The 14505-nt window shown below is 47.8% G+C and overlaps 1 protein-coding gene across 1 annotated transcript; it reads left to right on the forward strand.

Annotated features, from left to right (window-relative positions):
* Nucleotides 1-94: 94 nt before the first annotated feature.
* si:ch73-109d9.2 (uncharacterized protein LOC565042 homolog) lies at nucleotides 95-2785 on the forward strand. The gene is made up of 3 exons (XM_068750923.1): nucleotides 95-338; nucleotides 971-1114; nucleotides 1348-2785. Exons 1-3 carry the CDS (start codon nucleotides 95-97, stop codon nucleotides 2472-2474), a joined length of 1515 nt encoding a protein of 504 aa, XP_068607024.1. The 3' UTR covers nucleotides 2475-2785.
* Nucleotides 2786-14505: the final 11720 nt, after the last annotated feature.

Consider the following 14505-nt stretch of genomic DNA (forward strand, 5'->3'; position numbering starts at 1 on the left):
TTAGCGCACCAACACCTTCAAAGGGGCCGACACGGAAAACGGAGGTTATTGGAGTTATAAAGGTCGCTCGCATTTAGCGCACATTGTTAGCACAATGGCCGAAGCTATAGTCACATTTCAGACCCAACTTTCTGGAGTTATGGAGACAGTCTTCAAGGCTGCCATGTATGAGATCACCCGGCTGGTGGAGGAGAGCTTTCTGGAAGAGATAACGCGGTGCAGGGAGCAGGTGGAGACCCTGAAGAGGCGCCTGAAATGGTCAGAGGGCCGGCGTAAAGGAAGAGAGGGCGACCGGAGGGGGGGTTGTATGGACGGCGAGGAACAGCACATGGGGACAGGTGAGTCCTATGCGCTCCCCGGGATGTCTGTGCACATTGATCAGAACTGTAGCGCTGCACTGATCCATGTGTGTAATAACTAATGAAGTAATACATGAAAATGATGTTTGTCTGTAAGAAGATGCTGTCCTACTGAAACATAACGCGTTTTACTAATGTTCCACAACTTACTCAAAAGGTGGTGCTTTCCGTGTTTCAGTTAAATGACTCCAAATCTGTTTCAGATATATCAGAATCAGAATACTTTAATAATCCCAGAGGGAAGTATAGCAATTAAACATCCTTTTTTTAAGCGACTGCAAACTCATTCAATATTCCTGCTACAGAGAAGAGCTTTAAACAGGAGAGTGTGCTGCAGGAAGAGATGAACAGCTCCCAGGACGCCGATGCAGAGACGCCGAGCCGTGAAGACGAAGAAGCACCAAGCGCTGTGAAAGCACCGCAGGTAGAACATCGCTCATCACACTGTTTTAGTTTCAGGGGACATTGGACAGTTTCACTGACGTCCACTTCTCAGGAGTCAAGTAATCTCAAATATTCTGCACCTTTTCCTTTAAATGCTTTAGCATCATGTCAGAGTGGGGTCTTGATGTAATGTCAAGCCAAGGATTTGTCTTTGGCGAGTTAACCAGCCTGCACTGATGGCACTTCTCTACCCGTCTGCCAGTCTCCAGGTGTACAGAGTGAAAAGCTGGATAGATTGCTTAAGGAGGAAGCCCTTCGGATCACGTCAGAATCGAACGAATCCCAAGAGAGATGGGGAGTCAATTTGGAGGGTCAGTCTCTTCATTTACGCAGATCAATTCTTGGAGACTCTTTTTATGAAGGACATTTTAAGGAAAGTTTAAGCCGATGCATAAATATAATAATTTTTAAACGACTGATGTAGTGGAACTGTATAAAGGCAGACGATGCAATGAATTGACCATGTTAATATGGTATTGTTCTTATTGCAGCCTCCATATCACGTATTCAGAACTGAGACTATTTTCCTCCCCGTAATGTGCAGAAACAGAAGCATCAAATCTACCAGGTCCCAGCAAACCATACAGTGAGCAGAAGATCCCAAAGAGCCATGTCGCCTGGGAGACCGGCTCAGCCCAGAGGCCGCAATCAGGCCGAGAGGAACACTCACTTTACCAAGTATATGGTATGAAAGATTTTGGCGGCTTCAACAACAACAAAGTCGTCTACAGAGATGGCAATATGGTGGACATGGGTGACATGGAGGGCTTTCAAGGATCGCCACCCCACCTGGGTGAGGATCTGAGTTACATGGGGCATTTGGAAGGGGAAGTGGAATCAACTGAAGGAGCAAAGCATCAAGCTTACCAAGAAGGTGCTCTACGGAATAGAAGGGGCGCAGAGAGTCTGAATGCAGGCTCGCCTTCAAGGATTAACTCTGATGTAAGTGGAGAGTTTAGCTGTTTATTGATAAATGAACAGGGGTATCTGCAGGACCTGAGTATTTTGCACCCTGAACAAGTGTCCAGTGAATCAGGGGGCAGGTCGGGCCTTCGAAGCCAGGGCACCGTGGACATGTGCGGGCCATCGGCCGCGTACACCAATACTTTACATTTGGATGAGAGGTTGCAGCATCATGCAGGAGGAACAAGGAGGAGACACACCTGTAACCAGCCCGCCATGTCCTTCTCTGATACAGCCTCAATAAAGGCCCATAAGCAGCCGCAGAAAGGCGTGGGACAGGGCCCGCCATACTCCTGCACCCAGTGTGGAAAGAGCTTCACTCAGGCCTGCAACCTGAAAGTCCACCAGAGGATTCACTCGGGGCAGGGGCTCCACCTCTGCAGCCATTGTGGAAAAAACTTTCCTTCTTTCTCTGACCTGAAAACACACAAGTGTGACCAAACAGGGGAGAAACCTCACTGCTGCACCGTGTGCGGGAACAAGTTCAGCCGTCTCTGGAACCTGAAGCTGCACCAGAGAATTCATACGCAGGAAAAACCTCATAGTTGCACAATGTGTGATAAGAGCTTCACAAGGGCAGACATCCTGAAGGTTCACCAGCGTACCCACACAGGAGAGCGACCCTACTGCTGCCCTGTCTGTGGCCTCAGCTTCAAACGGCTGGACCATCTCAAATCACATCAACGCAAGCACGTTGCAGATCTTTGACCGCAGCGTTACACCACGACATGACAGAAATGTGCAGGGGTAACACAAGGGCTGACGCTTCAGATTGTTGGGAGTGAGAATCATATCATTTAAGGTTGATGGATGTGTTGCTTCTATTCATGATTCATTCATCAGCCAAAATCCAGTTTTTATTTACTCCGATTCTTTGTAATTTGAGTTTTTTTAGTTTTCTTAAAGCTTTGTTGTTGGTATCAGAATCTGCGCACTTTGTTACCAAAAATGAGTCACTGTAGGTACAATCTGCTGTTATAATTACATTACAAATAAAAAATCAATTATTTTTCTCTCAATGAAACAATTGACCATGTTTCATGTCTGTTGCTTTTGTCATTAAGAAAAGTCTCTTCAATTAAAGTCTGATGAAGTCGTCTGTTAAATAAAAGGAAAATGTCTTAATTACAGAAAACCTAGAACGCCATTGAAATGTTGTGTACCAGTAATCTGTTACATAAAGTATTTTTACATTCATGAAACAGGTAAGGAAAATGATGATGATGATGATGATGATGATGGGACGAGGTTGGAGCATGTCTAAGGAATTTCCTTAGTCCTCAGTCAGCTGCAACTAAAGTAAATGTTTTCTATATGACCAAGTACTGTACATTGATTTAAACATATTTTACCACACATACATACTTGTACCTCATTTACAGTTCTTAAGGCCATTGTTAAGAACAATAATTGGGGAGGTGAGTTCAAATGGTTAAAAACAAACCTTGCGTCGCCGCAATGGTAAACGAAGCTAAATATTCAGGTGTGCGGCAGCAGCAAATAACTAGCCTTGGTTCAGGGTTAGGGTAGTACGGTGGCCCGGAAGCGTTAGATATTAAAACGCGTTTTAACATCTACCGCTTCCGGGCCACCGTACTACGAATTAGTGACGTCATGAGCAAAAACAACGACCTACAGCTATTTCAAAAGGCTAGCCAAGCTCGGTTAAATGTCCAGTCCCCGTAGATTCAGACTAGGTCGCCGTCGAACCCACAAACAAGAGTAAATCGATAAGAACCTTCTGTTCGGCGGCCTTTTGATTGTTAACAGCTTAGCTTCATCCATTAGCAAGCTAGCTAGCATGTACGTAATGCGCGTTAGGAAACACGTCGCTGGATGCGCCGGTTCCCACCGTTTAGCGTCTACGACGTAATTAATACCTGTTTACCTGTCAGCGCAAATACTAGGACGAGCAGCGGATGTCGCGGGGGAACCGCCCACGGTAACCGGGACTCATCGCAGCTCATTGTTCTCACGGTAACGGTGTCCATCATGTCGGACCTGGACGCCCTCATCGTCACCTTCCAGACTCAGCTGTCGGATGTGATGGAGGCGGTGGTGAAGACAGCCATGTTTGAGGTCACCAGGCTGGTGGAGGATGGCCTCCTGCAGGAGGTGAAGCGCAGGGGCCAGGAGGTCGAGTCCCTGAGGATCCGGCTGCGCTGGGCCGAGAGGACAGACGGAGGGACAACCGGGACGTGCGTCCGCTGCGCCGAGCAGGATCAGCAGGACGGTAAAGAGGAAGAGGAAGATGAGAGGTCTTCTGTATCAGGTCATTTCAGTCTTTATTTTTTCAGACATGCTGAGAGACGGAGTTGTGAAAAAGGAGGGGGACGCTGTGGAGGGGTGTCCAACAAGTGTCCAACAGGAAGTAACCCCAGAGACGGCCCGGCTAGCAGACAGTCCTCCATCTGCTCTCAGCACTGAGTCACAGGTGGGTCTGAGTCGGCCTGATGCCTGTCCTGCTTTTAGAGGCTTTAAAACACAGAAAGTAGCGACTAAATCGCACAACGTGCATCAAAGTCGCGCTTCATGCTCTCTGCACGCAGGCAGCAGCAGAGACGGGCGTAAAGACGGAGCGGCTGAACCAGCCACCCTGCGCTGCCTTGCTCCTGGGCGGGTGGAGAGATGGCGCTGACGGTGAGTCCAGGATGCACCGTGGGGGGGGGGGGTCTGTGACTACCTAACATTAATATCTAATGTTACAATAATGAAATGAACCTTTTATTAACAGGCACCCAAGACAGTTTCTATAATAAAGCAATCTTTGGGTTGAATCTTTCTTACGAGCCGGAACAGCAATGTCAGATCTGAGGATCTGAAGCTAACGCTTGTTAATAACGATCATGTTAATAACGATCATGCTAACAAGCTAACGCTTGTTAATAACGATCATGCTAACAAGCTAACGCTTGTTAATAACGATCATGTTAATAACGATCATGCGCGGCGTTAGCTTCCGATCTGAGGATCTGAAGCTAACGCTTGTTAATAACGATCGTGCGCGGCGTTAGCTTCCGATCTGAGGATCTGAAGCTAACGTTGCACGTTAGCTTTCGTTGCTCCCGTCTTGACGGGAATCGGTGACTCTTTTTCTATCTGGGATTGGTGTCGTTGATAAATCCTTAAACACACAGACAGAGCTTTAGCGTTCTGACACGGTGAAGCTCTTTGATGTGACCCTTCCTGCGATCATTCTGCAGACGCAGTTGGAGCAGCGTTCCACGGTGCTGCTGAGAGGATTGATCCTCAGCCAGAACAGGCTCGGGAGAACCGTAAGGAACCAGACCTGCAGGTCTGTACCGCATACGTCCTTCACGGAGAGCAGGAAGAAACGCCAACGGCTGCAGATCCGTGTTCAGAGGGAGACGGGGGATGGGCTGGCCTCGCTGCCCCCACAGCTGGATTGCTGCAGAATCCCAGCCGTGCAGCTGGGACCCGAACCGGAGGTTCCCTCCAGCAAGCGGACTGCGAGCCGCCCGGCGCGCTGGCCGCCCCAGGTAGAGATGCCATTTCCTCCTCGGTGTCTCCCAGAGTCAAGCAGGAGGTCATGGTGGACTCTGAGCAGCGTGCGGAACCCGAGCGCAGGGGAAAGAAGACCAGGAAGTCCGGGATGACGGCTTTCTCTGTGAGACCGCATCGGGCCGGTTCAGGCCACGCCTCCCATAAAGCCACGGCGCAGGAGGTGCTGAAGGTCGGTGCAGGTCTCCGCCTGCAGGCTGCGCTGCAGCACCTCCACCGACCGATGAGAAAGCCCCCCCACACACTCTCACACGGCGCCTCCACGTCTCAGGCTGCGGGCTTAAACCCCCCCAACAGGAGCCCCTCCACATCCAGCCCAGCCCAGCGGGTTCACCTGGGGAACAAACCGGCACACAATGGAACGTGTGCCCCCCCCTGGGTCAGCATCAAAGGCCCGCTTCAGTCGGCGAGCCCCCCCCACACTAATCCCTGGAGCCACCCGGCTGGCCCCCGGCACCTCCTCCGCTGTGGCCAGTGTGGGAGGTGCTTCTCACACCCCAGTAACCTGAAGGCCCACCTGCAGACTCATTCAGGTGAGCGACCTTTCTGCTGCGCCCTCTGTGGGCGGAGCTTCACCAAGCTGAGCAACCTCAAGGCCCACCGGAGGGTCCACACCGGGGAGAGACCGTACCGCTGCTCGGCCTGCGGCAAGTGCTTCACCCAGAAGTGCAACCTGAAGCGGCACCAGAGGATTCACCTGGATGCATGATGGACACCGGGGGGGGGGGGGGGGGGGGGGCGTTCTGGTCCGGCTGATAAGCTTTTTATCTTGTTTTCAAAGTGAGGTAAATGCTACGACAGGGTACCCTCTCTCTCTCTCTCTCTCTCTCTCTCTCTCTCTGCGTCTTTGCCTTTTCTTTAGTGGGTATGAAGGAATAAGTGTCGCCATGGAGACGCCATGCTTTCTTTATTTCCTTTTATGAACGGGCTGGATTCATGCACATTTAGGAACTCCTCCTCCTCCTTCCTGCTTTATGAAGCTCTTGTTGGAGGCACCCTCCGTGTAGGACGTGTCCTCCATTCCTGTGGTAGTAGATGTTGATTTCGACACATACTATGGAGAAGACAAGCGACCTTGAGGATTATCTCAAAACTGTCATTTCTTTAGGTTTTAAATAAATAGGATTTAAAAGCTAAACGTTTGGTGGCTTTGTCCTCCGAGCCAGGCGCCCCCGACCACCGGGCCCCGGCCTGGTACCGGGCAGGGCAGGAAAGCGGTTTCTCCATCGCTTCAGATCCTTCCGAATGAGGCCTCTGCAGTTTTCTTTCAGCAGAAATGTCATTTTATTTTGTCATTGAGCTTTGAGCTTTATATTATTATTGTTTTAAGTTGAGGTATCTAAGCGAGCATTTCAAATGCCCACATATGCAAAGCTTGTGTGTATTCTATTATAACCCGCTTCAATGATTTCTTCTTCTCTTTGCTGCCCTGACAAACGAATAAATACAGATTTGATTGTTTCAGCTCTTTTTGGACAGAAGTCTGCGTCTGGTCCGCTCTGTGCATGATGATGATGATGATGATGATGCTGATGATGCTTAGGTCCTCCTAAAGCACAGCAGCTTGTACATGGCAGATTAAATCATTTGCCCACGCATCCAGCTCGCTAGAAGTCTGGCGGTGAAGACCATCTTGCTCCTACGTCCATGAAGAGACATGGATGGAGTGAGGGAGGACATGAGAGTGGCTGGTGTTGGGGAGGACGATGCAAAGGACAGGGCTGTCCTTTGTTGTAGAGACTTGAGAAGTTGGTCTACCCTACATAATTCGGCCACGCTGAACACGCCGGCCTCTGTACAACCTTCCGTTCTCGAGATATGACAGAATTAAACCTTTACACGTCCATAACGTCGTCACCGTAAGTCACTCCCACTTTTCCGTCACGTCAGTTCCAGCCACATATGTCATCTATAAGTGTGCCAAGTTACAAGTTGTTAAGACATTTGTTTGTGTGCATATTTATGCTTTTTGTCAACTTCAGACGCTCACTGAAGCGGCCGCGTTCGCCCTCCTGTGGCTGTTTCTGGAATAACACCAGAAATGTTCCAAACATTTGAAATCGAAATATCGCGTGAACCGTACGTTCTAGAGACTTGAGAAATTGGTCTACCCTACATAATTCGGCCTCGCTGAACACGCCGGCCCAACCCACGCCTCTGTACGTCCTTCCGTTCTCGAGATATGACCGAATTAAACCTTTACACGTCCATAACGTCGTCACCGTAAGTCACTCCCACTTTTCCGTCACGTCAGTTCCAGCCACATATGTCATCTATAAGTGTGCCAAGTTACAAGTTGTTAAGACATTTGTTTGTGTGCATATTTATGCTTTTTGTCAACTTCAGACGCTCACTGAAGCGGCCGCGTTCGCCCTCCTGTGGCTGTTTCTGGAATAACACCAGAAATGTTCCAAACATTTGAAATCGAAATATCGCGTGAACCGTACGTTGTAGAGACTTGAGAAGTTGGTCTACCCTACATAATTCGGCCTCGCTGAACACGCCGGTCCAACCCACGCCTCTGTACGTCCTTCCGTTCTCGAGATATGACCGAATTAAACCTTTACACGTCCATAACGTCGTCACCGTAAGTCACTCCCACTTTTCCGTCACGTCAGTTCCAGCCACCTACGTCATCTATAAGTGTGCCAAGTTACAAGTTGTTAAGACATTTGTTTGTGTGCATATTTATGCTTTTTGTCAACTTCAGACGCTCACTGAAGCGGCCGCGTTCGCCCTCCTGTGGCTGTTTCTGGAATAACACCAGAAATGTTCCAAACATTTGAAATCGAAATATCCCGTGAACCGTACGTTGTAGAGACTTGAGAAGTTGGTCTACCCTACATAATTCGGCCACGCTGAACACGCCGGCCTCTGTACAACCTTCCCTTCTTGAGATATGACCGAATTAAACATTTACACGTCCATAACGTCGTCACCGTAAGTCACTCCCACTTTTCCGTCACGTTAGTTCCAGCCACATATGTCATCTATAAGTGTGCCAAGTTACAAGTTGTTAAGACATTTGTTTGTGTGCATATTTATGCTTTTTGTCAACTTCAGACGCTCACTGAAGCGGCCGCGTTCGCCCTCCTGTGGCTGTTTCTGGAATAACACCAGAAATGTTCCAAACATTTGAAATCGAAATATCCCGTGAACCGTACGTTGTAGAGACTTGAGAAGTTGGTCTACCCTACATAATTCGGCCACGCTGAACACGCCGGCCTCTGTACAACCTTCCCTTCTTGAGATATGACCGAATTAAACATTTACACGTCCATAACGTCGTCACCGTAAGTCACTCCCACTTTTCCGTCACGTTAGTTCCAGCCACATATGTCATCTATAAGTGTGCCAAGTTACAAGTTGTTAAGACATTTGTTTGTGTGCATATTTATGCTTTTTGTCAACTTCAGACGCTCACTGAAGCGGCCGCGTTCGCCCTCCTGTGGCTGTTTCTGGAATAACACCAGAAATGTTCCAAACATTTGAAATCGAAATATCGCGTGAACCGTACGTTGTAGAGACTTGAGAAGTTGGTCTACCCTACATAATTCGGCCACGCTGAACACGCCGGCCTCTGTACAACCTTCCGTTCTTGAGATATGGCCGAATTAAACCTTTACACGTCCATAACGTCGTCACCGTAAGTCACTCCCACTTTTCCGTCACGTCAGTTCCAGCCACATATGTCATCTATAAGTGTGCCAAGTTACAAGTTGTTAAGACATTTGTTTGTGTGCATATTTATGCTTTTTGTCAACTTCAGACGCTCACTGAAGCGGCCGCGTTCGCCCTCCTGTGGCTGTTTCTGGAATAACACCAGAAATGTTCCAAACATTTGAAATCGAAATATCGCGTGAACCGTACGTTGTAGAGACTTGAGAAGTTGGTCTACCCTACATAATTCGGCCTCGCTGAACACGCCGTTCCAACCCACGCCTCTGTACGGCCTTCCGTTCTCGAGATATGACCGAATTAAACCTTTACACGTCCATAACGTCGTCACCGTAAGTCACTCCCACTTTTCCGTCACGTCAGTTCCAGCCACATATGTCATCTATAAGTGTGCCAAGTTACAAGTTGTTAAGACATTTGTTTGTGTGCATATTTATGCTTTTTGTCAACTTCAGACGCTCACTGAAGCGGCCGCGTTCGCCCTCCTGTGGCTGTTTCTGGAATAACACCAGAAATGTTCCAAACATTTGAAATCGAAATATCGCGTGAACCGTACGTTGTAGAGACTTGAGAAGTTGGTCTACCCTACATAATTCGGCCACGCTGAACACGCCGGCCTCTGTACAACCTTCCGTTCTTGAGATATGGCCGAATTAAACCTTTACACGTCCATAACGTCGTCACCGTAAGTCACTCCCACTTTTCCGTCACGTCAGTTCCAGCCACATATGTCATCTATAAGTGTGCCAAGTTACAAGTTGTTAAGACATTTGTTTGTGTGCATATTTATGCTTTTTGTCAACTTCAGACGCTCACTGAAGCGGCCGCGTTCGCCCTCCTGTGGCTGTTTCTGGAATAACACCAGAAATGTTCCAAACATTTGAAATCGAAATATCGCGTGAACCGTACGTTGTAGAGACTTGAGAAGTTGGTCTACCCTACATAATTCGGCCTCGCTGAACACGCCGGTCCAACCCACGCCTCTGTACGTCCTTCCGTTCTCGAGATATGACCGAATTAAACCTTTACACGTCCATAACGTCGTCACCGTAAGTCACTCCCACTTTTCCGTCACGTCAGTTCCAGCCACATATGTCATCTATAAGTGTGCCAAGTTACAAGTTGTTAAGACATTTGTTTGTGTGCATATTTATGCTTTTTGTCAACTTCAGACGCTCACTGAAGCGGCCGCGTTCGCCCTCCTGTGGCTGTTTCTGGAATAACACCAGAAATGTTCCAAACATTTGAAATCGAAATATCGCGTGAACCGTACGTTGTAGAGACTTGAGAAGTTGGTCTACCCTACATAATTCGGCCTCGCTGAACACGCCGGTCCAACCCACGCCTCTGTACGTCCTTCCGTTCTCGAGATATGACCGAATTAAACCTTTACACGTCCATAACGTCGTCACCGTAAGTCACTCCCACTTTTCCGTCACGTCAGTTCCAGCCACATATGTCATCTATAAGTGTGCCAAGTTACAAGTTGTTAAGACATTTGTTTGTGTGCATATTTATGCTTTTTGTCAACTTCAGACGCTCACTGAAGCGGCCGCGTTCGCCCTCCTGTGGCTGTTTCTGGAATAACACCAGAAATGTTCCAAACATTTGAAATCGAAATATCGCGTGAACCGTACGTTTTAGAGACTTGAGAAGTTGGTCTACCCTACATAATTCGGCCTCGCTGAACACGCCGGTCCAACCCACGCCTCTGTACGTCCTTCCGTTCTCGAGATATTACCGAATTAAACCTTTACACGTCCATAACGTCGTCACCGTAAGTCACTCCCACTTTTCCGTCACGTCAGTTCCAGCCACATATGTCATCTATAAGTGTGCCAAGTTACAAGTTGTTAAGACATTTGTTTGTGTGCATATTTATGCTTTTTGTCAACTTCAGACGCTCACTGAAGCGGCCGCGTTCGCCCTCCTGTGGCTGTTTCTGGAATAACACCAGAAATGTTCCAAACATTTGAAATCGAAATATCGCGTGAACCGTACGTTGTAGAGACTTGAGAAGTTGGTCTACCCTACATAATTCGGCCTCGCTGAACACGCCGGTCCAACCCACGCCTCTGTACGTCCTTCCGTTCTCGAGATATTACCGAATTAAACATTTACACGTCCATAACGTCGTCACCGTAAGTCACTCCCACTTTTCCGTCACGTCAGTTCCAGCCACATATGTCATCTATAAGTGTGCCAAGTTACAAGTTGTTAAGACATTTGTTTGTGTGCATATTTATGCTTTTTGTCAACTTCAGACGCTCACTGAAGCGGCCGCGTTCGCCCTCCTGTGGCTGTTTCTGGAATAACACCAGAAATGTTCCAAACATTTGAAATCGAAATATCCCGTGAACCGTACGTTGTAGAGACTTGAGAAGTTGGTCTACCCTACATAATTCGGCCACGCTGAACACGCCGGCCTCTGTACAACCTTCCCTTCTTGAGATATGACCGAATTAAACATTTACACGTCCATAACGTCGTCACCGTAAGTCACTCCCACTTTTCCGTCACGTTAGTTCCAGCCACATATGTCATCTATAAGTGTGCCAAGTTACAAGTTGTTAAGACATTTGTTTGTGTGCATATTTATGCTTTTTGTCAACTTCAGACGCTCACTGAAGCGGCCGCGTTCGCCCTCCTGTGGCTGTTTCTGGAATAACACCAGAAATGTTCCAAACATTTGAAATCGAAATATCGCGTGAACCGTACGTTGTAGAGACTTGAGAAGTTGGTCTACCCTACATAATTCGGCCTCGCTGAACACGCCGGTCCAACCCACGCCTCTGTACGTCCTTCCGTTCTCGAGATATGACCGAATTAAACCTTTACACGTCCATAACGTCGTCACCGTAAGTCACTCCCACTTTTCCGTCACGTCAGTTCCAGCCACATATGTCATCTATAAGTGTGCCAAGTTACAAGTTGTTAAGACATTTGTTTGTGTGCATATTTATGCTTTTTGTCAACTTCAGACGCTCACTGAAGCGGCCGCGTTCGCCCTCCTGTGGCTGTTTCTGGAATAACACCAGAAATGTTCCAAACATTTGAAATCGAAATATCCCGTGAACCGTACGTTGTAGAGACTTGAGAAGTTGGTCTACCCTACATAATTCGGCCACGCTGAACACGCCGGCCTCTGTACAACCTTCCCTTCTTGAGATATGACCGAATTAAACATTTACACGTCCATAACGTCGTCACCGTAAGTCACTCCCACTTTTCCGTCACGTTAGTTCCAGCCACATATGTCATCTATAAGTGTGCCAAGTTACAAGTTGTTAAGACATTTGTTTGTGTGCATATTTATGCTTTTTGTCAACTTCAGACGCTCACTGAAGCGGCCGCGTTCGCCCTCCTGTGGCTGTTTCTGGAATAACACCAGAAATGTTCCAAACATTTGAAATCGAAATATCGCGTGAACCGTACGTTGTAGAGACTTGAGAAGTTGGTCTACCCTACATAATTCGGCCTCGCTGAACACGCCGGTCCAACCCACGCCTCTGTACGTCCTTCCGTTCTCGAGATATGACCGAATTAAACCTTTACACGTCCATAACGTCGTCACCGTAAGTCACTCCCACTTTTCCGTCACGTCAGTTCCAGCCACATATGTCATCTATAAGTGTGCCAAGTTACAAGTTGTTAAGACATTTGTTTGTGTGCATATTTATGCTTTTTGTCAACTTCAGACGCTCACTGAAGCGGCCGCGTTCGCCCTCCTGTGGCTGTTTCTGGAATAACACCAGAAATGTTCCAAACATTTGAAATCGAAATATCCCGTGAACCGTACGTTGTAGAGACTTGAGAAGTTGGTCTACCCTACATAATTCGGCCACGCTGAACACGCCGGCCTCTGTACAACCTTCCCTTCTTGAGATATGACCGAATTAAACATTTACACGTCCATAACGTCGTCACCGTAAGTCACTCCCACTTTTCCGTCACGTCAGTTCCAGCCACATATGTCATCTATAAGTGTGCCAAGTTACAAGTTGTTAAGACATTTGTTTGTGTGCATATTTATGCTTTTTGTCAACTTCAGACGCTCACTGAAGCGGCCGCGTTCGCCCTCCTGTGGCTGTTTCTGGAATAACACCAGAAATGTTCCAAACATTTGAAATCGAAATATCGCGTGAACCGTACGTTGTAGAGACTTGAGAAGTTGGTCTACCCTACATAATTCGGCCACGCTGAACACGCCGGCCTCTGTACAACCTTCCGTTCTTGAGATATGGCCGAATTAAACCTTTACACGTCCATAACGTCGTCACCGTAAGTCACTCCCACTTTTCCGTCACGTCAGTTCCAGCCACATATGTCATCTATAAGTGTGCCAAGTTACAAGTTGTTAAGACATTTGTTTGTGTGCATATTTATGCTTTTTGTCAACTTCAGACGCTCACTGAAGCGGCCGCGTTCGCCCTCCTGTGGCTGTTTCTGGAATAACACCAGAAATGTTCCAAACATTTGAAATCGAAATATCGCGTGAACCGTACGTTGTAGAGACTTGAGAAGTTGGTCTACCCTACATAATTCGGCCTCGCTGAACACGCCGTTCCAACCCACGCCTCTGTACGGCCTTCCGTTCTCGAGATATGACCGAATTAAACCTTTACACGTCCATAACGTCGTCACCGTAAGTCACTCCCACTTTTCCGTCACGTCAGTTCCAGCCACATATGTCATCTATAAGTGTGCCAAGTTACAAGTTGTTAAGACATTTGTTTGTGTGCATATTTATGCTTTTTGTCAACTTCAGACGCTCACTGAAGCGGCCGCGTTCGCCCTCCTGTGGCTGTTTCTGGAATAACACCAGAAATGTTCCAAACATTTGAAATCGAAATATCGCGTGAACCGTACGTTGTAGAGACTTGAGAAGTTGGTCTACCCTACATAATTCGGCCACGCTGAACACGCCGGCCTCTGTACAACCTTCCGTTCTTGAGATATGGCCGAATTAAACCTTTACACGTCCATAACGTCGTCACCGTAAGTCACTCCCACTTTTCCGTCACGTCAGTTCCAGCCACATATGTCATCTATAAGTGTGCCAAGTTACAAGTTGTTAAGACATTTGTTTGTGTGCATATTTATGCTTTTTGTCAACTTCAGACGCTCACTGAAGCGGCCGCGTTCGCCCTCCTGTGGCTGTTTCTGGAATAACACCAGAAATGTTCCAAACATTTGAAATCGAAATATCGCGTGAACCGTACGTTGTAGAGACTTGAGAAGTTGGTCTACCCTACATAATTCGGCCTCGCTGAACACGCCGGTCCAACCCACGCCTCTGTACGTCCTTCCGTTCTCGAGATATGACCGAATTAAACCTTTACACGTCCATAACGTCGTCACCGTAAGTCACTCCCACTTTTCCGTCACGTCAGTTCCAGCCACATATGTCATCTATAAGTGTGCCAAGTTACAAGTTGTTAAGACATTTGTTTGTGTGCATATTTATGCTTTTTGTCAACTTCAGACGCTCACTGAAGCGGCCGCGTTCGCCCTCCTGTGGCTGTTTCTGGAATAACAC

Source organism: Brachionichthys hirsutus, chromosome 17 (genome assembly GCF_040956055.1).
Source record: "Brachionichthys hirsutus isolate HB-005 chromosome 17, CSIRO-AGI_Bhir_v1, whole genome shotgun sequence".
NCBI classification, from domain to species: Eukaryota; Metazoa; Chordata; class Actinopteri; order Lophiiformes; family Brachionichthyidae; genus Brachionichthys; species Brachionichthys hirsutus.